The sequence below is a fragment of the Uloborus diversus genome, unplaced genomic scaffold (genome assembly GCF_026930045.1).
Source record: "Uloborus diversus isolate 005 unplaced genomic scaffold, Udiv.v.3.1 scaffold_998, whole genome shotgun sequence".
Lineage (NCBI taxonomy): Eukaryota > Metazoa > Arthropoda > Arachnida > Araneae > Uloboridae > Uloborus > Uloborus diversus.
Genome location: NW_026559229.1, coordinates 1 through 25343, shown reverse-complemented (window position 1 = coordinate 25343; position 25343 = coordinate 1). Strand labels below are relative to the sequence as shown.

The 25343-nt window shown below is 32.7% G+C and overlaps 1 protein-coding gene across 1 annotated transcript in view; it reads right to left on the bottom strand.

Annotated features, from left to right (window-relative positions):
* The window catches only part of LOC129234094 (polycystin-2-like), a gene marked incomplete at its 5' end in the record, with an annotated part of 30910 nt that extends 6582 nt beyond the window's left edge, over positions 1-24328 (bottom strand). Inside the window, 10 exons of the mRNA XM_054867984.1 lie at positions 8499-8720; positions 9701-9831; positions 9918-10016; positions 12251-12371; positions 12454-12575; positions 15022-15252; positions 16719-16784; positions 16908-17070; positions 21442-21666; positions 24072-24328. Of these exons, the coding sequence (XP_054723959.1) occupies positions 8499-8720; positions 9701-9831; positions 9918-10016; positions 12251-12371; positions 12454-12575; positions 15022-15252; positions 16719-16784; positions 16908-17070; positions 21442-21666; positions 24072-24328 (1637 nt within the window). The remainder of the gene's footprint in view (positions 1-8498; positions 8721-9700; positions 9832-9917; positions 10017-12250; positions 12372-12453; positions 12576-15021; positions 15253-16718; positions 16785-16907; positions 17071-21441; positions 21667-24071) is intronic.
* Positions 24329-25343: the final 1015 nt, after the last annotated feature.

Sequence of the window (25343 nt, the reverse complement as noted above, 5' to 3'; positions counted from 1 at the left end):
GGAAGGGAGTGAGGGGGGGAGGGGCAATAGGAACTTTAGCCCTTTTCCCATTTGGTCAAAGCTTACAACAGTGTGATAACTTGTGACAAACTTACAACTGTGTGATTTGAGTAAAAATATGACAACGAGTATACGTGTACAAATAAAAGCAATGAAAAAGAGTTAAAAAACTCTGCAAACAGCTGTTTCGATCAAGGTTATAAAAACAAACCCTTTCATTAATGCATAAAAGAACGATGGTACACAAAGAAAAGATGAGAATGAGTAAATAGACTGGAAGTGGCCGGAACCAGAAACGTTATGTCGGCAAAAACAGCAAGGACATTAGGAAAAAACGTCATGGATCGAAAAAATTTTATTAAAGGAAAGGTGCCCTAACAGTAATGAAAGGGAGCGTGCTCGACAAATCGTCGCCCCACAGCAATAGTAAGATACATTAGTGTAATTTCTGGGATTAAATATCTTACTGTTGCTCTGAGGCGACGAAATCATCAACTACTAAAAAGTAGAATTTTTCTAGATGCAGTAAGATTTCCAAAAATCTAAATCATAAGTGGAAGAACAACCATGGAAAATTTTGGCAGAAGAAAAATCGAAATTACGATTGCAGGACCAACAATGTTGGAAGATGGAGGAACGTTCGGTCAAAAAACAGGATTTTAAACGTTCCTCCATCGGCCAACATCGTTGGTCCAGCAATCATAATTTCTGCTGGGAGCCCAGGCCCCCCAACTTACATATGACATGTAATTACTTAGTACAAATATCTTGTTTCCCACATAATTTTCTTCGTACTCATCAACAACTACACTAAACTTTATACACTATACACTAAATTTTATTGGTGTATTTTTTAATAATTTAGCTAAATTAAATTTTGAATTCCTATGTTATGTAAAAATTAAATTTAGTTGAATTTAATTATTATTTTTTCGTAATTTGGATAAATTAACTTTTGGATTTCTATATTATGTACTACCACTACTACTACTACTACTACTAAAAAAAAAAAAAAACTTTAGGTTGTTTACAATTTGTTGTTGTCTTAAAAAAAAAAGAAAAAATTGCATTTTGGTATCGTCATTTAAACTATGCGTATTAGCTGAAACTAGCCGATTTGTTTTAGGGGTCTCCAAATGACTTTGAGCCCAGATTTTTGAGATCTGTATATCAGTCTCTGAGTTTGACTTCAAAGTGTAAAATGAAAATAGGCATGTCAGTAGGAAAAAGATTTGTTAAACCTCTTTCTAGGTAAGATTTTCATTCCATTGTCAAATTATAATGACAGAAGCTGTAATTAGAAGTGAGAAACGGTGAATACCGTTTGTACAAACTGCATCCGAGGAAAAATCTTGAGCAAAAAATTTTCAGAAGTACTAATTTAAATATTTGCGTTGGTACAAAAAATTAACAACAGAAATGAAAGTTCAGTATCAATGACGCGTCTCTAATCACACTGTAAAAACGATTCAGAAACGTTCCTGGAAAATAATAGGCAGGTGATGTGCCCAATTTCTGCCAGTAACATATCTTGCAAAACCCAGGAACGTTTTCCGCCAAAGTTCAGTAACCTTCCTAACATTAATCTGGAAAATTCTTCCCGTTAAAAGCCAGTCGTGTCTCTGGAAAATTAGAGTAAACTTAATAAGTATAACATTATAGCTTGGCATCTTCCTCATTTATCAAGGATGTTCCAAGAGCATTATTGCAAACATTGCCAATGCTGAGCCAGGATTGCAAGTAACGAGAATTTCACTCGGCTGCAATTCCGGCAAAGCAACGTAGTTCATACTTATTTGCTCCCTTTGGGAGTTGAATTAGCATGGACGGGCTGTAATCGAACTGAAGCCGATACACTTTATTAATATGCTCGGTTAATCATTAAACTGGGAGCTAAAACTATTTTTCACAACAGTGAAAAGTCTGCGTTCGTGCAACTTGTAGCAATTCAGGAAACTTTTTGACAATGATACTTGATTTTTCCAGGAAGTGGATAAAAGCCATTAAAATCCCGAAACGTGACACGGAAACACTCAGTAACGTTTCTGAATTTTTTTACAGTGCAGTAATCACCACCCTTCAACCCTTCAACAAGACTCTTATAAATTAATCAGATCCAAAACTCAACAATAATCGAGTAGAAAGACGTATTGTTAAACTAAACTTGGCTCACATGCTGAGTTAAAGCGACAGGGTAGTTAGTGATGCACTGTGCGATGGGATTTAGACCTCTGGCGATAATCTCATTTTGCGTTGGCCGCACAGTACTCGTATATTAGATGCACGTTATGTGGATTTTCTCCACTAATATGGATTTATTATGCACAATATGGAAATATCAGTATAAGGAATGGTTAGGAATTGAAATAGAATCTCTCTTTCCTAAAAGGTTAAAGGTCAAAAAAAGTGGGAAGAACATCTGTACATTCATGGCTATTCTCTTACCAAATACAACCCCCTTCTCTCCTCTTATTTTTTGAAGAACCAGTTGCTTGGAATAAAACCTTTAAGTTCAAAATTTCAACGCACCTATTTAAGATTTAGAACACAAGAAAATTGAAAGTTTTTTTTTTTGGTGGGTGGGAGACCATTATAAGAGGGATGTGGTCTTCTTATAGAAGTAAAAACTTAACATTTTGTTTATGGGGAAAACTTTCTTTCCTAAAACTATTGGCTCTTTAACAGGACTGGCCATTTTGAGAAGTTACACTGTATTTTTAAAACGTGGAAGTAGTAGGAAACCATTCTTCGAATATTTTAGATGAGAATACGAGAGTTTATAGGTACTCTATCAGCATATTTTTGGGGCTATGGGCAAAAACAATTTTAAATGTAGTAACAAGTAAAATATGTGTGGATGTGAAAATTACTAAGAGCAAACTAATAACTTTATACAGTGAAACCTCCCTTAACGGACACTCCCGAATAACGGACACCTCTAATTAACGGACATTTTTGCAAGTCCCAGTCCCTCAATATAGGCCATTCCATGTAATTCACTCCGAATAACGGACAGTTATTTCACAAAAAATTTCCCTTGCGATCGTAGCATTTCCGGTTTTTTTTTCTTTTTACAGAATATCTTAGTAACTGCTTGCCTTACAATGCTTTTCATCCTCCCACAACTGATATCCCCCCCCCCCGTCATTTCCTTATCACTGTTTCTTGGAATTAAAAGGGTGGTAATAGGCAGAAGCAGCGATTGCGGCTTAAAAGTTGGGGGCAGAAAAAAAAAAAAAACTAAAAGACATGGTACTTTTTGCGAGCAGCAAAAAATGAAAAAGAAAAAAATAGTCATAATTTTGTTACGGCTAGTTTTGAGAGTATTGAAGCAGATAAGTGAAAACTGATGTCAGTCTAACAATTAACATACGTTTTTCTTAAGGTTTTAATGAATTTTGTACACAATAACTATTCAAAGTTAAGATAAAAAAGGGGAAACTGGGTGCTTTTTCTAACTGGGGCTCTCGGGAGATGCAATTAAGCAGACCGGCGCCGGTAGTAGTCGGCTTTATGGCGCCGTGGTTTCGCTGGGTTGTTTAATTTTTAGATATGAAAAAGATTTGCCCATATTCAAGGTCATATTGCCAACTGTCAATATTGCAATAGTGATACTCCAGATAAAATAAATAAATTAACCATAAAAAGTAGAGAATTTTCGGAAGCACTGAAATACGGTAAAGAATTGAAAAACTTTTTCATGAGCAAAGGGTACACTGAAAGACTTGCTAAGGTAAATGATTTAAATATTTATATTGAGAAACAGGCTTGTAATGCAAAAAAGAGATGTCAAATTGTTTTAACTGATTACTTTAATTGATTAAATGCTTTTTAAGACAAGTGTGTGCTGTCAGTATACCTTTATTAAGAAAAAACAGATTAATTACTCTTTACGTAAAATGTAGTAAACCTTTCGCAATTGTTTCGATTGTGTTCTACAAAGGAAACAACAGCCCATTTTGAAAAAGGTAAATTAAGTAGTTCCTCCTAATAGCGGACACCTCCCAATAACGGACAAAACTTCTGGTCCCTTGACTGTCCGCTATTCGGAGGTTTCACTGTACAAAAACAGTAACATTAATATAAATTGATGTAAATTAGAAAATAATAATGGCAAGTTAAAAAAAAAGAAAGAAGGAATACAATAAATGATAACTGATAGTTCTGCCGTGGGCAAGTAAAAAGCAGAAATTGCAAATTTTTCTTTTTTTTTTGTCATTTATTGTATGTTAGCTTTATTGTACAAGCTTGCTTATTTGGTTTCCGCTGAGAAAAAAAAGGCGAAAAAAACTTCTAAACCCAACATTTCTTTATTGTTAGTATTAAATCCAAAACGCGTTTTTTCAAATCTCGGAAAACTCATTTCTACAGATACTGCAGTTTACCTATCCACGTAAGAATAACTTTACAGTTACACCCGCAACACGTACAAATCATTATTTTTCAAGAGTCAAAATTTTTTGTCGGAAAGTTGATACCTCATACCATGATACAAAGCAGTTCCTTAATCCTTATATTCGGATACATCACAATTGAAAGCCAAAGTTTAAAATTCTGGGAATAAATTGCAAATATATGCGTAAAAATATCACACCCGTGCAAATGGATTGAGCTATATATGTAAAATTCAGTTAGTAGGAGAAAAAAAAAAGAAGACAAACTTGAAGGATCAAAACAACATACAACGGAATCATCCCCTTATTTTTGTAAATTGATCAAGATTGATTAAACAACAATAATGCCGTGGGAAAGTTAAGTGAAGCATCTGCAGAAATGAAATATTGGAAGAAACGCATTTTTTATTTCATACTAACAACCAGGAGTGTCCCTCCCCCCTCCCCCCCAAGAGCATTGCTGCTGCTCTAAGCACAAAAGTAGTATCTGCAGTCGAGCTCAAACTGAGACATCTATATATATATAAATGAATGTTTGTCTGTATGTCATCCATGAACTCAAAAACTACCCGGCAGATTTGGCTGAAACTTTCACAGTTTGTTATTTTTGGTACTGGGAATGTTTATAGACCAGTTCGGAAAAAAAAACCGATCGCTAGTTTCTTTTTTATTCCAATTTAAGTCACAATCCATTGGATAAATACGAATAAAATTATCGGCTGCAGAAATTAATTCGCGTGAAAGATCTCATTGATAAGAAGTTAGCTGTTGCCATTTTTCTTGAGTTTGAACAAATAAATTCTTTCTTTATTGTTTTATGGCTTTTCATGCAACGGGGGGATTTAAAACTTTTTCTATTTGATATTTTTAGCGATTGATTGATCTTGCAAACTGCGTGAGTACAAAATTTGAGTATACTCACGGCTTCACTTGATATCTGGACCGATTATTATGAAAATTGCTATTATATATGTATTTTTCCACGGAGAAAGTGCATAATATGCTCATTGAAGCCACTCGCCACCAGGTGGCACTGCAGAGTAGCAACTTCTGCCCCGTTCAACCGATTGTCATGAAAATCAGTATAATGATGTATTTTTTTGTTGGCGTAGCAACGTGCGTCGGGTACAGCTAGTTGCTTTATAAAATTTTGCACTTCGGTTCAGTTGCCACGTTTTCAGATTTTTTAAAAATATTTTCCATTCTCAACTGACCACAAAACATTGTATTGAGGTAAAATACATTACAAAAACCACCTGGTGACAATAACTCAATTTTGTCAAAAAGTGCAAACGCGACTTTTGTGCTTACCACGGCAGAATGGCACACATTCCCCAAATACTTCGTCCTCCATGAAATGAGAGCCCCCCCGCCCCCCCAAACCCCCCCTGAAAACACCCTCCTAAAAATTTCAAAGGCACAGTCGGCGCCACGACCCCTCTTGGTGGGCCCACCTGCTAACAATAGGGAAATGTTGAAATTTGACGTTTTTTTTTTCTTGCTTCGTTTTCAGTAGAGCCCAAATAGGCAAGTTTGTAAAATAAAGCTAAAGTACTTACAATAAATGACAAAAAAAAAGGTGGGTGAGGGGGGGGGGGATTTGCGGTTGCTGCGTGATACTTTGCCACGGCAAAATGAGGCTTTCATTCGAGACAAATGTATGAAAATCTCGTGCATATTGAAAAAAAAAAAAAAAAAAAACAGTTTTGTACATTCTTTAAACATTTCGCAAAACATTTTACCTGTGGACAGTACTGACGCTTGTATCCATAGAAATAACGTACTCATTTGCATTCAATTCCATTTTCTCAATCCCAAAGAAATAAATGCTATGAAATCATTTGAAAGCGTTTTCAATACTCATAAAAACAGACCACATAGCTCCACACTGCTGTTCCAATGGGGCTGTTCAGATTTATTTTTCCCTAAAGCCCAAAAAATCCCTTTTGCGAAATCCTTTGGCTTTGTTTCCTCTACTTTTTTCTTGTTTGAAGAAAAGTCAAAATTGAATGCTTATTTTACAACATGACGGCGGTAATGATGAAGTGTGCAAGCTTAATTTCTGAAATAAACAAAAAAAAAAAAAAAAAAAAAAAAAAATTACGTCTGGTATTTTAAATACAACAACTTTTGTTGCCGTTTGAGCTATCGTAAGATAATTATTGCGAAGTATAAGCATTTGAGAAAGCCAATATTTATTTTTGAATGATAATCCTGGAGGGGGTGGGGGGGGGGGGCGGAGAAAAAAAAGAAAGAAAAAAAACCCTATGTCTCTAAGAAGTTTTAAAGCATTAATTTTCAATACAACTATATGTATTTCTAGACGAAAAGAAACTTCAGGAATACTTCCATGTAGCTAATACTTTTTTTTTATTATTAGAAAGTACAATTTCGAAGAAACCTATGAAAGAAAACGAGAGTGTAGAAAATTTAATTTTTTTCTTCCGTGTTCAGAGTTTATAGGAAAAAAAAAGTCATGAAATGTGTTGTTGAATTTTGACGCATTTATACATTTTTAAAGGCTGTGGAACATTCTTGGAAATTGTGTTCGTCTGCTCGCGTGCGGTACAAGTGTGTGTGTATGTGTGCGAACATGACATTATAAGAGCTCTAATTAAAATACCAACACAAGGAATCTAACGAAAATCGTTTTTAAAGGGTAGGGAGCTATACCGAACTTCTTTTTAAGCGTGAATAGTAGTAACAAGCATTAGTTTGAATTTTGAGATATTGAATTCAAACTATGTTTTTCGCAACTACGAATTGCAATAGGACCCTACTCGGTGTGTTTCTTGTTTCTACTAAGGGCTTTTATCGAAACCATGATTTGAATTCAATAAGTCAAAATTTAAATGAATGCAAGGAGCTGGATGTTATTTGCTGGATACTGGATGTTATTTGCTAGATGCTAGATGTTTTGTGCTGGATACTGATTTCGCGTAAAATGAAATGTCTAAAGTCGAGAGGGTCGTTAAAAAAATAATTCGATTCCGAGGTACATGGACACCTGCATTATAAGCATAGAAAAAATAAAATGAAAGGACGGACGCCATTCAACGGTCAAGTGAAAATAATAAGCAATTCGTGATTGCTCAAAAAGTATACAAATGGATACCAACAGAAATTGATGCTGATTTGGTTTCGGCATGAATCGCTCCAAATCGAGTGAAACCATGGAACGTTTTTCACGTTTTAAGCGTGACTGCAATGTCTCAATCAGTAAGACAAAAATTCAAACAAAAATTAGACGATGAACGACCCCAGAAAAGGAAAGGAAGTTGTGCTAATTAGTCTCTCGTGACATTTACTCCAAGAGGATGTTAAGTGTGATTTGTTTGAATAGAGATATAGAGAACTTCAGCATTTTCTGCTGTCAAGTTACGAGTTAATCGCTGTAATAGAGAAAGAAAACATTTTAAGATTCTTTGCATTTTTGTATTTTGTTAACAGTTTGACTTTAATGTCTGCAGGCGTTAAGGGCACTAGGTAAGGAGAGATAATGCAAAATTATCTCGCCAAAACGTAGAATTATATAAATTCAAACAATATGAAACGTTTGGAAGGATACTTAAAATATTAAATATTCATTTAGTTCGAAACTAAGAGTCGGGAAAATGAATTTATTCTAAATGAATGTTCGTAAACAAAAATATTATTTTTTCGTTTTATGGACGTTCTAGATTCTAGAAAAGAGAAAGAGAGAGAAAAAAAAACCTAGAAGCCAATGGAATGCTACATTTTCTCCCAAATAACAATTTGTAGAAATGTTTGATATTCATTACAATTTATTTTGAAATATGTGATTTTGTGTCAGTTTTATGAAATTTTCAAAAGTTTCAAAGCTTGTATTCATTACCTTATTGAATATTTCTCCATTGATCAAAAATATCATTTCACAAATTAAAATAAAATAAATAATTACAAAAATTAATTAAAAAAAATTTCATTAAAGAAAGAAAAATTCCAAAATTTAGGATGAATTTTCTTTTTTCTGTTTATTATTTTTTCTCTTGAAACTCTATTTTCTATTGTTCGCTAAAATTCTCGAACAGGGAACATTTTGTCGTCGCGTTTAGGGATGAAATTCCCTTTTTGCTTACTCACCCATTGAAATCTTGTTGCGAAACGAGAGATGCCATAGCGACGGCGTTGGTAGCATTTGGCGAATCATTGTTTTCCGACTTCTTAATTTGGCGATCGATTTCAAGCCGCTGTCCATCCAAATCAGCCAGCATCATTTTAGTTTCATCCGCATCTAATTCTCGATCGTTATTGAGGTCGTACTTTGCGAATAACATTTCTATTTCCATATCGGTAAAGTTTTGCCTAATAGGAAAAGGAAGAAAGAAAAAGTTATGCAAAACGAAACGTTATACGTAAAATAATGTTAGTAGTGCAAAATTTCTGTGTAAAGAGAAATAAATCGCTAATCTGTCTGAAATAAGATAGATCTTACATAAAGAATAATCGACGCTAATTTTCTTCGGAATATAGTATAGGGTTAAAATTTTTGTAAAGATCACTTCTTGGTAAATCTTATTTCGTTTACTTTAAACAACATGTGTAACAAAAAGTTTCGGCTCATTTTCGTTTTTTTTTCTTTTTTAAATTTGAATGTAACTTTAAAGGCCCCCCCCCCCACTAACACTTCCTTAATTGAGAGGCTCGCATGTTACAAGCCTAAAATTGAAATGTTATAAATCGGTATACATTTTCTTAAAATTATTATGCCCTAATTAAAATATTGCAGACGTTTTCGCTCTAAAAATTTATTGTAGTTGATTATAAACTACTATGTATGTTTGAAATTTTACTTATGAAATATTTATTTGACTAATTAGTCATAATTAGTGGTTTACGATCATCATGTGCCAAAGAATTAATTAATAAATGATGAACTTAACTGAAGATATAATGACTTATCAACTTTTAAGCCTATGCAGTAGAAATACTTTTTCTTTTATGCATTTTTTGATGGTGACTATTGTTGAAAACCGTAGGGTGGTAAGGTGATTAATTTTTCTTACAATATTAGAAAATTACCCGTTAAGATATGACGGGTGAAAATTGCTTTTACATTTGAATTGTTGATGACGTCTAGAGCGTTACTCGATCGGTGAATTGACTACTATATATATGAGGATAAGAAAGTAATTCAAGATTTAACAGTGAGTTAAAACAAATCTATGAACTAGAAATTCATAGTTACGTTTAAAATATGAGGTATTTTAATAGTGTCGTTGAAACCATGCATTTCATTACATTTAGTCTATTAGAATGAGGAATATCCAGAGAGTAGAACTTACTGACGTAATTTTTGACGAACTTCTTCAAAAGTCAATTTATTATCGCCATTTGCATCTGCCAATTTCAAAGCATTTTGCAAGTCTAAGAGCTGATTTCGTTTTCCAAGTTTTCCCATGACATTATTAAATCCCTGAAAGTAAATAAACGCTGTAAAAAGTAGTCAAAAACTTTTTCTAAAATTGGAATTTATAATGTTATTTTCTAAGTATAGCTTACTTTTTTGAAATAATCTGCTATTTCAAATTCATTTTTCTGTGAAGCGATCTCTGCTTTAACTTCTGCATAAGTATCGTTTATGATGGCCAAAAACATATTCTGAAATTTAATGCATGAAATGTTGAGCATTTTAAATACATAATTAAGAATAACTAATAGCTAATGGAAGAAAGTGATTAAAAAAAATTGAAGAGTATCTGCGTTAAATAGGTGTTTTATCTTAAATTCTTTTTTTTTTTACAGCAGAATTTCTTGATTTATCTTTAAAAAAAAACGAAATTAAAAAAGAAATGTAATTAAAACAAAAAATTTAAATTATTTTATATACTTTGTTTTTAAGTTGTTGAATTTAATCTGAAGCTGAAGTTCAATAGCTTAAAGTAAGAAAATTGTTATAGAAGCGCTTAGTATCAAAACCAGCTCAGTCCATTTTTATAAATTTTACAGGAGAGACAAAAAAAAAAAAAAAAAAAAGTTTCATGCTCTACCCAATTATACTTTCTAAAACATTATTTTTCTTCGTTGGAAAAAAATTCTGATAACCACTTCATTTTTTCCCCCGTTCCTAAATTAGCAGTATTATTTACGGATAGAAATAATCTGAAGTGAGCTGGGTTTGAAGTAAATCGACCTTCTCTTTCTCATTATTCGTTTCGAATTCTGTGAAATTAAGGTATTGATACAGATAGTCGTCCTTACAGTGTCCTCCATTGAAAACATGGATTGATCCGGTAAAAAAAAAAAAAAAAAAAAAAAACCCCGATAGATAATGGATTAAGCTATTACTGATATTAAATCAGGGTTGCGGAGTTGGAAGGAAAATGGCCGACTCCGGCCCCGACTCCTGAATTTTGAAACGCCCAACTCTGACTCCGACTCAGGATTTTTAAATTTTTTTTTAATTGTATTTTTCAACTCCTCTCTCCCTTCAGGGGAAGGGGGAAAACCTCTAAACAGAGATTTAAATATTAATTCCTTTTTATGAAAATTTCGCATTTTGTTTTTTATTGTAAACCCAAGATGCATGCAACTTTAGAAATTCAATTTAAAAATCAAATTTTCCAATAGTTACGATTTAAAAAGTGAGATGACTTAAAAATCTCTTTTAAAAAATTTGAAAAGGGGTTATCAGTAATTTGCCCCTCTTTAATGTTTAACAAATAGACATTGATCAAATCGTGTGCTTTCAATTTTTGAAAGCTGTAACTTGAGAGAAAAAAAGCTTCTTTTCTAAATCCAAGTTCTTGATAGGGGGTGGTTTGCTCCGGGTGACACCCATCTGGTAGATGACACCCAAAGTTAATTTCAGAGTTTATAAAAAATATAAATATTTTAATTCTGAAAATTTTCGCGAAAATATTTTAAATTATATTTTATCAATAAAATTTCAACGAAAATAGGGCACATATACGTCAGGAGCTAATTTTACACAAAATGCGGCGGTATACAAATTTGTACGAATAGCTTTTACTATACCTGTATTTCTTATTCGTTAAATTTTTAAATTTAATTTTATTGACTGCTTTAGAATTAACCTTAATATGAAGATTTTAAGATTAACTGCAATTATTGAGTGTTGTAAACAAGAAATCATTTACACTTATTTTGTTCCATACTTTTTAGTGAGAACCAAGCTTATAGAAATAGTCTTAATAAAGAAAAAAACATTAGATTATTTCATCGAATCTTTTGGATTCGTGCTTTCACACCGGAACTTCTTTGAATTTGCCGATCACCCTTAAACGTTTCAACCTTAGCTACGCAACCTTAGCCTCGACTTACTAATTTGTTACGTTTCTTTTACTATTTTATAACGGAGATCGAACAAAACACTATATTTTTATTTTTATTTGAAAGTGATTACTTGAAAATGTTAGGCAACAAAACCGTTTGCTGACAGTTGCTATTAGTTGAGTTAAAAAGCAAGCAAACTAGGGGACGGCTACAGAAAGCTCGGTAAGCACTCAAGCTAGATGATTGCCATAATGGCAGTTATTTTCTCATTAGTATCTTTTCATGCATGTAATCGGACCAGTTGATAGTCAGTTTTTAAAAAATGCAAGGAGAGTCTGTGAAAAGGAAAGAAAAAAAGAAGCCCGGAGTCGGAGTCGGCATGTCCGACTCTGACTCTTCGACTCCGACTCAAACTCCACAGCACTGTATTAAATGCCACAAAAATTTTTCACGAGTGAGAAATCTTAATGTTTAATATTGTCAGATTCCCCATAACTTTATTGCAGCAAATGTAAGGTATTTTGTCAAAAACGAGCATTCAAATACTACTAGTTAAATTAACAAAAGTTTTAAGTAAGAACATGACTTTAATTCCTTACCATTAGCACAAAAAATACGAAGAACACATAACTAAGGAAGTAAATTGGACCTAAAATTCGATTTGCGGCTTCCAACTCGTAAAAGTTGAAGTCACCAAGAATAAGTCTCAGAAGAGTAAACCTAAAAAGCAAAAGAAGTTTTTAAAATGGCCAACAATGTAACTAATAAACCGTTCAATGGAGGAAAAAAAAAAAAAACTTACACGGCTTTGGCAAATGTGCTGAAATCTCTAACGACAGTTCCAAAAAGCAAATAGCCGAGTTGAGCGAAAGCAAAGAACACAATGAAGAACATAATACCAAATCCAGCAACATCTTTTGAACACTAAAAACAATTAAAAAAAAAAAAAAACACCGATAAATAAAAAGTAAAACAGGGGTGTTTGTGATCCGAAATTTCAGAAAATTTCGAAAATTTTGGGTTTTTGTTTCCGAAAATTTTCTGCTGGCAATACGTTCAAAAAAACTGGGAAAAAAAAAACATTTTAAAACAGTTTTTTTTTCTATGATTTCAATGATTTCTGTATGCATGAGTTTTTACAGGAAAGGGAGGGGAAGGTTCGAGTTTCATCATAGTTTCCGAAAATTTGTTTTCAGAAAAATTTACTTGAGTCCACTTCCTGAAGTAAAACTAAAGTCAATATTTTTGAAGTGAATAAGCATGCAATTTGTATTGGTTGCACCATGAAAGTAAGGTCTTGTAAAAACTACAAGGTCAAATAAACAGCCAGTTAAACTGCAGTCGCGCCAAACCTAACTTGGCAACTAAGACATTCTGCCATATTGAATATGTCAATGAGGTTCAGTCCGTTTTCCTCCTGACATTGAAAGAATACATTGTTTTGTTTATTTGGTAGCAAATCATTAAAAGAACATTTAAATATTTGAAGTGAAACTGTTCACAAAAGCCAAAACTGCTATTTTATTTAGCCAGTAAATAAAAAATGTTAAAAGATCGTGTGAATTTACATTTAAAACAAAAAATAGAAAAGGTTGCATATGCATAAGCCCCTGTATTTATTAGGACTGGAAGGAGGGCAACATGGACTGTTACTGTCTGACCACGGATTGTATGGAAAGACAAACATCCGTTTTACAGCCGCAAATGGACAAATCTATTACTTTTTAGTGATGCCAGCTTTTGCAGAAGCAGAGTTTCATTCAAATGAGCGGAATACCAGCATCAAATTTTTACTTTTCCCCCTCACTCAGATAGATTCGTCTTATCTGGACGTTTGAAAATTCCATACAATCCGTGGTTGGACACTATCAGGGTACATAAGCATAGAGAAAAGATGAAAGGAAATTTAAAAGGGAAGGGAAAGGGGGAAAAAAAGAACAGAGAAAAGGAAGGTATCATAGCAACACTCAAAATAACCGTTACAAGGAGATGAGTTTTGCCTATTTTGTGAAGCAACACAAGATTGATGTATTTTGTGTAGAGCCACTCAGTGAAATCTGATTGCAGTAACAGTCTTGATGCAGTTGGGCACATGAGGTATGTAGGGGAATATGGGGCAAAGTGAAACAGCGGGGCAAAGTGAAATGTTCAAATGTTTACTCTGCTTTTAGTGCCATCTGCCTAGTAATACTTCAACTATGTAGTAACGTATGCAGTCCATTCCAGTCAAGTAAAAAAATACCCCAGAAAATAAATGAATATGATAATACAAGGAATTTTCAAAAATTGATACTCATACTGTAATATTTTGTCTTAAGACAAAAATTATTTTCCTTATTATTAAATGATAAAGTTATTTTTATTATCATTTTAAATATTAATTGATACCTACTAATATACGGTGCAATATTGATTTGCTTAATAGTAAGTTTATTTGTATTTCAAATGCTTTGTGCAGTTATGCAAGTGCATGCGGGGCAAAGTGAATGGGAAAAAATGAAACATTTACTTATTCAATCTTTTATAAAATGATTTACGTATTAGTTAATTAGTTGTTCTATTCACATTCCTTCATTTAAAAATCCCTTATTTGTTCATTAATTCACTTGTTTTCGTCTTCATTCGCTATTTTATTCATTCATTTAATTTTTCTCATGTAATGACTTCTTTATGTACTTGTTTATTCGTTTATTGTTTCATTTTATTCTCATTTCTTCATTCATTCTTATATTTACACATTTATTCTATCAAAAATATCTTTAACAATCGAATAGAAAATATTTTATTGGAAAAATATTTTATTTTTCACTTTGCCCCATGAAAAAAAGAAGGGAAAAATTCCCACCTTTTTTTTAAAGGTACAAATTTGTTGTCGAAAGTATAAAATAACAATTTAGGGAAAATTTTTATTATAAAATATATTGTTCTTTCTTTGTGTACCGTAATTTTCAAAACAAATTTCCTATTTGTTCATTTTGAAAAAAGTAAGTGATCTTAACAACTTCACTTTGCCCAACATTCCACTACTTATGGTTTACCCTTTGTAAAAATTGTAAAGTTTAAAGTTATCTTAAACACTCCACCTTGCCTAACAAACTTTCCATTTTACCCCCTGGTTTTCAGAGTTTTACATAGTAAGACATTTCCAGTTTGCCACAAAATATTAGCGAATAATTTATGATGGAATAGTATTAGAGTTTAAGTTCAAGGCTGATTAAATTAAAAAATGAATAACGTATTGTTTTATTTTTATTGACAGTTTATTCGTGAAACCGTGGCTGAAGCTTTTAACTTATCGTCACACACACACACAAAAAAAAAAAAAAAAAAAAAAAAAAAAAACTATTGCGTAACATAAAGGAAAAATTACCCTTGAAAGAGTTGAAGACAATTGAGTCATCGTTTTGTTGAAACTGATGTATTTGAAAATTTTGATCCATGCAAGGAACACCGTCAGGGCGACTAAGTTATTAAACTGTGTCTGCCAATATCCCAAGAACTCGAAGTTTGGATAGACGTCAGGTTGACTCAGAAGTTCCTCGAGTAAGCCATCCATGACCATGTTGCGATATACGCTGAACCCGATGCACAAGAAAGATACCTACAATTGCAAGAAGAAAACACTTTTTAACTGATTACTAGCCGCCTACGTCGGCTCGTGCAATTACGTGCAAAATTACGAGTCTGTCGATACCTGGTTCGATTCCCAGCTTTCTGTCGTTCACCATGAGTAGCGGTGCGTGCATACAAAGATACTCAGTTTTTAATAAATAAGATGGTTCAGATATATCATAGAGAAAATAATCTTAAGAAATCTAAATCGCATGTCAGATAAACAAAGAAAGATTCAATGAGTTTCGAATTTATATGCTGTAGTACCAAAGCGTTTAACTGTTATGGCAGTTTTAGTTATGATTTCATTTTTGAGCGTTGTCTGGATTTCAACTTCACATGTAGTTTAAATGCATTTATTATCCTCTCCTTCTGGTCTTCATTTTTAAGAAGCTTTCATTTTGCAGCCCGAGCAGTGAATGAACAAACTCTAGTGAATGAACAATTTGTATTTGTATTTTAAATAAGATTTCAAAAGTGATTTTTTGGATGAATTCACAACAGTAACTCAATTTTGCACAATTCGAAAATGAAAACTACAGGAAAATTTTGTATTCGTTCACTTGTTAGACGCGTTAATTTTTCTGGGTTCCTATTCCTTTTTTCATTTAAACTCCTCAAAAAGTCTGAACCCCCCCCCACAAAAGTTCACTATTTTGAAACGATATTATAAGCATCTGAAAATTAAATTATGCTTAAGTGACAATTTACTGGCCATTCTACTTGAAGCCCTATTTGTTTAACAAATAAGTTTCTGTACTTGTTTTCTTTAAAATTTTGTACTCCTTTTTGTTATTTATGTGTACTTTTATTTTTGGTTTTTCCTAGAATTTATCACTATATCTTTCACTAATTTTTCATAAGTTTTTATGCAAATTTTTTTCGTAACTTTATAGAAAATTTGAAGTTTTTCTAAGGAACGGTTTGCTATTTTCACCTAGTTATATTCTCTTTCATTGAAAAAGGGGATCTTGTGTATTTCTGAAACACGTGTAACAATATTTTGCAGCTTTACTACTAGCAGTTTTGGATTTTTTAATATGTAAACATGATGTTTTGGACGATACGGTGAAACACAAGATGGACATAAAATATATGATATCTAACAAATGAAGCATTTTATTCAATTAATTGATTGAAGCACCAGTAATTCAAAATTGAACAAGAAGGAAAAATTAAGCTTCATCAAATTAAAGTTGTAGCATAAGCTATTTTTAGACAAACATTAAATACAGGATAATCACAAAGACTTTCAAGCTTTATTTCGTCCAACTCATGAAAAATTACTTCTCCTTCTTACGTCGTTTCTCTTTAATATAGTTTCAATTTAAACATTGTTACATTTCACTGAAGCCATGAAGATGTATTAGTTTTTTGAAAGCTTGCGAAATGTAGTCGATGACTATTTTTTCAGTGATAATATGTTGCTTAAAATTTAAATAATGTCATACTTACAATTAGAACTAAAATGTCTTGAATGTTGAAGAAATCTTTAAAGTACTTGCACTTGTTTCGTTTAATCTGAAAGTATAAAATGCATCCCAAAGTTTTTTTTATCGTTTTTAAAGGAATAATGTAAACATATTTTATACCTGATATTACTCCTACGATTTTGAAACATTGAAACTACTTCAAAATACTTACTTCCAGTATTTCTTCAATCAAATAATACACAACGAATACAGTAAATATGATTTCACAAATGAAAATGAAGTAATCACTAGTGGTTACATATCGAAGAAGCTTAACAGTTCTGAAGCTCCAAGATGGAATCATACCACCTGTTGCAGGAAACTCGAATACAATTCTGTCAAAAAGAAAGTTTTAATGTAAATATCGCATAACTTTGTTAAAAATATGATAAAGTTGCGATGATAACACTATATTTTTTATCTAATGAGTTAAAGAAATCATATATTGGATGAAGAAATTACAAATTATACGTATTTTATTTTGGATTGCATTTTGGACTGCATTGTAAAAGTTAAACGCAAAACAGCGATAAAGCGCGTAGAGGTTGTTTTTTCTGCATTGGCACTGTTTTAGAAAAGAAACAACTTTTACGGAAATCATTCCCTTCGTTCTTTCAAAAGCGAACTACAGTAAAACCCATCTGCAACGATACTGTTAGGACCTGAAAAAAGTATTAATACAGACTGGCTGTCGTTATAGACAGTTTGATTATTGATGCTAAAATTTTGCTGGGACCAAGGAAAATATCGTTATAGACAGGTTTATTGTTATAGACAGTATTGTTATACACAGGTATCGATGTATCACGGGTTTTAAATGCAGATTGCTACATCGATGGCAAAACATGGACGCTAAAATTCAAAACCTCGGTGGTATCGATGAATCATCCAAAAACATCAATGTTTTGAAATAATAATGTTTTGAAACATCAACTTTTTACAATGATATTTACTGAAATTGACAAATAATTTTAAAGGAGAAGTGCATTCTCAGAATGTAATTATTAATTTATAATTAAGATTTTTGAACTGTCAGAGCTAATGATAACAGTAATAATTGTAATAGAAATCAATTAGTTAAAATTCCCCATTTTTAAATTCAGTAACACAAAGGAATAAAAAACTGACGAATAATATTCAAAATACAAAACGTTGAAACAGCACAACAATGGGGTCGTTTCCAAAATTTCAAAAGTATTTTTTTCTGAAAAAGCATGCTTAAATATATAGGATCTGACTTATTTTTAATTAATTTGTTCAAATTTAATATTTTTAAAAAATTACTTAAATCGGTGCGCTTTTATTTTCTACGTTTCTGTTGTGTGACATCACAAATGATGAAATGCCTTTCATTGCTGCCATTCACGGAGAAAAATATTTAATTCGCATCTTTACTCACGTGTATTGGCAACGATATGATTGATAGCAAGCGTAGAGCGCAATATTTAAGTCGCTTCTTGATTATCATAATGTGGAAACGTGATAGAAAGATGCGCCAAATTGCATCATTTGTGACGTCATAAAGATCACGTCTTGTTTTCAAAATTTGACATTTTAAAAAGTAATTAAATAATAACTGTTGGGAAAATGAGAGTATTTTCTGGGTCCATGTTGTTTTTTATGCTCATTCTATCAATTTCATTGACTAAAAGTAGTACGTTTGACTGAAGGAAACAACCCCATTAATACGAATCATTTCGTAACTTTTTAGTTTTCCCTATGATTAATACGAAAGCAGAAAATGAGTTTAATCATAAATGCGACTTAATTAGAAAAATTGGTAATGTTTTGGTAAATACTATTCTTTTTGCTTACGCGGGAAAAAAATATATAAGAATAAATAAGAGTTCTAAGAGATTTATTTCGAATTGAAACTCAAAAATGCGTCAAAACATATTTAAAACATAAAATTTATTCAAATATTATTAAATTCTTCAACGACATAAAATATTACAAGTTTTTTAAATGTAAATTTTTGCGTCAACTATACAATATCGAGCATAAAATCATCGTTGTTAAAAGAATATTGAACTTCAAACATCTACGGTAAAAACGTCTATGTTTAGAAAGTATCGACTCAATGTCGCAGTTCTAGAACATACTAATTAGAAGCGAAGAAACAAATAATGTAGAAAAAGCCTAAATGATCTAAAAATACTAAAAAGATAGACATTAGTAAAAGTATGTTTTACAGGGGAAAACGATAGAGTTGAACTACTTAAAAGAAACGAGCTGATGTATGTATCACGACTTCCTTTTACTCCAATTTTAATGTAATTTTCCCGTCATTGGCAATTTTTATGTGATTCACGAGTTTACTCTCTAAATATCACCACCAGTGGCCAAATTAAAACCAGATTAAAAAAAAAAAAAAAATCGCCAACTTGGCGACTAAAAGACTGGCGATATATCGCCAAGTGTCCGTCATTTTATAACACCACTTGAGTATACATCAAAATTAACAATGCCCCCAAAAAGGGGCAAAAGACCCCTTTAGAAACACCCGAATGCAACCAAAATGGGAGGTGCACAACTAGACCACACTAGGAGACTACTTACCAAATTTCAACTTTCTAGGACACACCATTCTTGAGTTATGCGACGTACATACGCACCTACGCACACATATATTTACGTACATACGGACGTCACGAGAAAAGTCGTTGTAATTAATTCGGGGAATGTCAAAATGGATATTTCGGGTGCCTATACGTTCTTAGGCACTTATCCGCGTGTGGTCGGGTTGAAAAAAAAAAAAAAACTCAACATTAATTCGGGGGGTGAGCAAAATGTAAATTAAAGCCGAATTTTGAGTGAAATTTTTTTCGCGAATACAATACTTTCTTTTTTGCAAAAGGAAGTAAAAGAATATATGTATGGTAAACAAAATATTAAAAGACAATAAAATATTGGTTTGTCGTACAAATGAAATGTAACTTCTCTGTAGTATGTACAAAACAGGAACGTTATTTTTGTATTTAAAGAGCGATTCATTTTCTTTCTTGAACTGCAACTCTCTAATCTTATACATATAAAATCTGAGTATCTATCTATCTATCTATGTCCAAGCTTCTTCTCCCGAACGACAGTGAACTGACCATCGAACCAGGTATCGATGGATTCGTAATCCTCCCGTCTTCATGTTTGGCTATTTAACATAATTTTCCGATAATAATTAGCGGAGATATCAATTAAAAACTTTTAATTATGACTCTTAGATTTCAAAATCAAATCACTATTTTTCGAAGGCTTTCCTCCATTCAAATTATTATTCAGTGCTTCATCTCAACTTTTCGCAAACAACGCTTTTATTAAAATGTATAGCGTGAAGAAAATCATTGAAAAGAAACATCTGTTGCAATTTTTTTTCTCGAATATAAAGAAATAAAATTAGGCTTTTGTTTTAAGGCTTTTCCTGTAATCAGGGTGTTTAAGTTGTTTACTTTTCGATTATTTTGCCGTAATCTGCAGCAAAATTTTGCGGTTTTTTTTTTTTTTGTTCAAGCCTGATTGTTAAATACGCGTCACATGACATAACTTTCATTTTCGAGGAGGACCGTGCACGTCGTAAAGTAAATGAGTGATTTACAAGTTATTTGAGTTCTTTGAGGGTTTGTACCTGGAAAACGGATTGATGTAATTCTTGTACGACCATGTGGATAGAATCCATCCAGATATTTATCTGAGTGGTATGTTGCATTAATAAACACCCGGGCAACGCCGGGTAGTAGACTATTTTATGTAAAAAGCGGATTGTTATTGTGCATAAATATTTCCGATATAGTCTATCAGATGTAATTCAGTTTAACGTGAGTAAAGATTATAGTTGATAATGCATATATTTTCCCCTTTTGTGCTGACTGAAAATGTACTCATAACTTGTATCATTGATAACGATTATTAACGTTGATGAGGTGTTTTGGCAAAAATATGTTTTACTGGTGTTTTGCAAACCTTGCCTTTACGCGCATTTATTTATTCCTTAACGCGTTAGAAACTAGTGTCAGTGTACTACAAAAGCATCAACTGGACTGCTCTTACATTTTTTAGGTAGCCCGTGCAACGCCGGGCACGCAGCTAGTAAAGCATAAATTGTGATGAAAATTATGTACAGGTGCTGTAGGCGTACAAGGATTTTTCTTTTAAGGCATAGCAGTTTAGTCATGTATTGCAAGAAAGCGACTTTACGCTTTAACTAGTCAAGTGTAAAGCTAATAGATGAAGCTCATGCATAATCTATGAAAAAGGCACTGAAAGTGACACATTTATATCTAAAAAATTGAAAGAAATCACAAAAATTAAGCTTTAAACTAAGAAGAGAAAAGAAAAAAGAAAAAGAAAAAGAAAGAAAAAACCCCCCTTCTTCCATGAGCTCATTTCTTTTGCATTGAAAAAAGGCGTTCCTTGTGACGCCGAAACACGTGTTTGCAGTAATCTACAATTTGTGCTCTTTGACGTTGTTATTTCTTAGTTTACTTTTCTGTGAAAAGGTATTGGTTTAATTAAAGATATTATTTCTGTGCGTGATGCGACTGAAAAGTGTGGTTACTTTTTATTATATTTTTTATTCATAATTAAATTTTTTTGTAGCAAATAACAGATGCATACTAATTTAAAAAGACAGCTAAAGAAACTTAATGAATATAACTAAAATTGATTAATAAGACTTATTTATGGTACTATTAAAATGTTTAAGATTATCTTACTTGACAATGCAGAATAAGTTCAAGTTGGCATTATATACTGTGAAATCAAGGAAAACTGCTCTTGTTGCTCTTGATATCCAAAGATTTTCTTTAAGAAACGCCATTACTTCTTTGGATTGGCTCGAACTGGTGCCTAAGTCCGCGTATGATCCAGCTCCACTGTATGTGGCTAGAAGTCCCCAGTGGCTGGAACCGCCAAGCTCGCGCTCAGTAAAATATGTCCATCTAAATTAAAACAAAATTGAATTTTCTTCTCATTAAAAGCGGTCTTCAATCTGTCTTCATTACAGTCTCTTTCGTGACTGTGTTCTGTCATTCAAGGTTACTTTTATCAACAATTTTTCTTTTTCTATCTGATTGTATTGAAGGGCATAAAACTGAAGAAAAACTTGTACAGTATTGAAAAGTAACCGAAAATAAAGAAATAATAGTTATAAAACCATTTTAAAGGAATGGGGTCTTTTCCAAAATTTTAAAAGTATTTTTTTCTGAAAGAGCATGCTTAAAAACATAGGATCTGACCATTTTTTAAATAATTTATTTTAATTTAATATTTTTAAAAATTTACTTAAATCGGTGCGCTTTCATTGTTTACGCTTCTGTCGTGTGACATCACAAATGATGAAATGCCATTCAATGTTGCCATACACAGAGCAAAATATTTAATTTGGATCTTTACTCACGTGTATTGGCAACGATATGGTTGATAGCAAGTGTAGAGCGCAATATTTATTTCGCTTCTTGATTATCATAACGTGGAAACGCTGTAGAAAGATGCGCCAAATTGCATCATTTGTGACGTCATAAAGACCACGCCTTGTTTTCGAAATCGGCATTTTTACAAAATTAATTAAAAAATAACTGTTGAGAAAATGAAATTATTTTCTGGGTTCATGTTATGTTTTTTACTCATCCTATCAATTTCAATGACTAAACGTAGTACTTTTGACTGAAGGAAACAACCCCATTATTAACATGGTCAAAGGTATCCTGCTATTTACGGTAATTTTGAACGACGTGCAGAATGTGGCGTATAAAACAGAATAAAAAATGTTGCAACTTTGATAAAGAAAAACAAAATTAAAATCTTTTACTGATTTATTTAACTGAAACAAATGAATCATGAAACTACAACTATACAAGTTTTAAACGGCAACAGCGAAAATCTTCTAGTTACGAAACCGTAGCTGAAGACGCTGGTAATCAAAATGAAAGTCTATGCAGGGAATTGGAGAAGAACACTGTGTTTTGGAATGGGGTTGTTTCCGAAATTATAAAAGTTTTTTTTTCTGAAAGAGTATGCTTAAAAACATAGGATTTAACCATTTTTTAAAAATAATTTGACAAAGTTAGTATTTTTGAAGTTATTTTAATCGTTGTGCAGATTGAAATTCAATTTTTACGCTTCTGCACATGACAGCACAAGTGATGAATGCCATTCGCTGATGCCATTAGCGCACGGCGCAAACTATCATGATCTGCCAACGCGGACGACAGCAAAGCGAAAACATTTAGTGCGCCAATGGAACAGTGCGCCAAAGTACAACACTTGTGACGTCATAAAAACCACGCCTTATTTCCAAAATCGGACCATTAAAAAAAATTAAATTAAATATATCTGTTGGGAAAATAAAAGTTTTTGCGACTGCATGTTATCTTTTTTGTTTATTCTATCAATTTCAGCGCCGAAAAGTAGTATTTTTGACTGAAGGAAACAGCTCCATTCAATTTAAATATCATCATTTATCGCCATGGAAGAGAACTTACGCGCTCGAAATTTGTCAGGAACAACGACTCAATAACAAACGTTTAGATGAAGTAGTTTTAGGACACGGGATGCTTGAGTCAAAACAACAGACGAAAACCCAGTGGTTGAAAAATTTCGTGATTCATTTTTACAAGCCCTACGGAGTCCTGCCAAATCAATTTGTTGTGCTTTTTAAACTTGATGAGTCTCACTCAACGGTGTGATTTATGTACGTTGGACGAGTCCATGGTCTAGTACTCTAGTGACTTTAGTGCGGTGATGGTTATATTGCGTCTTCCAGGATGCAGGCACAGGATTCAGAAAACATCTAGGATTCATGCCATTTACCTGTTGGATGGTACAAGCACATGCGTTAAAATTTTCTGACACGAACGATTAAGTAACTGAAGTCTTTCTATTGTTTCCTAAGGCCCCTATATATACCAGCCGGCGCATTAGCTTAAGATCAGCCTTTTTGGATCGGAGCGCTAGTTTGAGTGGTTGTCTTTTCTGGCGAGTAATCGCGTTTGGTGATTGTTCACTGCGAGCGATTATTAGCAGCACGTGAATTTTTTTATTAAATAAAGTATTATTTTCGGCAAATTTGGATAAACCTTTTGCTGTGGTAACCCTAGCAGTGCAACAATGAAAAATCCGATCAAAAATGGCTAAACTTAAGCTGATGCGTCGGCCTGTCTATATCCAGTTAAAACTGATGTAGATCTAGCTTGCGAATTTATTTGTTTCGGTTAAATAAATCAGTCTCAGAATTAGTCATGTGCCATTCTTTTTGTTCATAATAAAATAACCCTTATTTAATATAAAATAGCAATATTAGTAACAATAATATATAAATAATAATTTAAAAATCTACTAAACTTACGCTGTTCCATTCATTACTCCGAATGATCTGGTATCTTCAACTTGGGGCGAATACACGTCATAGCATTCTGATATGGAGGACTTGAAGTCATCATGCACGACGCAGGAATCATTTCGAACTCGAAGTTGTCGCATTCGAGGGGAGCCCAATACGCTGTTCTCATAAAGAACATTCCTGTCTTCCATCTGAGTAGGTGTTCCAGCATTGTCGTACCACTTTTCCCAATACAAGCAATCATGCAGAACGTACTGCTCAAACTATTTAAACGTAAGACAAAAAATAAAATGGAATAAGTAAGAATGCGCTTAAAATGGAAAAAACCGTCACAGCATAAAGTAATGGATCACTTGGCTTGCTATTTGCCGATTACAAAGTGAATAAAATTAATGCCAAGCCACGTCAAAGTTAAATCAATAAGCAATGTTGGTTTCTCAAGAGAAAAACAAGCTTGATTTCATTCTTATTTGACTACTTTTAAGTAAAATTAAACATGAAAATTTTCTTTTTGCATTCGGCCAAAAAGTAACAAGAAATGAAATATTTAGCGCTTTATCTTAAGACGTCATGAAATTTATTTTAAAGATATTTAACTACGCGTTAACGTTATGCGAGCCAAGATACGTTTTCATCGAAAACTAGCATCCAAGAATAAAAGAACTTAAAGTAAGATCATTAAACTCATATTTAACACCAATAAAAATACGAAGATACTAAAATCTAATACTAGGGTTAATATGCTGTTCGAGCAGCGAAAGTCCACAGCATCAAAATGTCTTTGTTAACACGTACGAACCTTTAAAAATTATTTTTTGATTTTTATACCTAGCATCTTCGCTGGTAATCAAAATTTTATTTGCGGTTTTATTTGTGTTTCTTTGGTTGCGTTTTTAGCCTACTTTCCCAGTAAAAGTCAGAAAAAGAACAAAAAGCACGAAAGAAGGATTAATGCATATTTAAAATATCGGCGAAAAACAAGGAAATAGTCAAAAATAAATAAAATAATTAAATAAATATCGAAAAATTAAAAAATGGAAAGTAGGGTATTGAGATGGGGAAAAATGTCTGTCGGTCTGTCTGTCTGTCCCCCTAATAACTTTTGAATGAATAGTTCGATTCGAACAAGCTTTTTTTTTGTTCGAAAGATCTCGGCAAGGACATCTCATTCCCATATTTCACTTTTTGTTTTGAATTATTTTTTGTTTAATTTTGAACAGTTCAAAAAAACTTAACATTTGCGCCTACGGGGAAATTCAAGCAATTCCGAACAGAGAG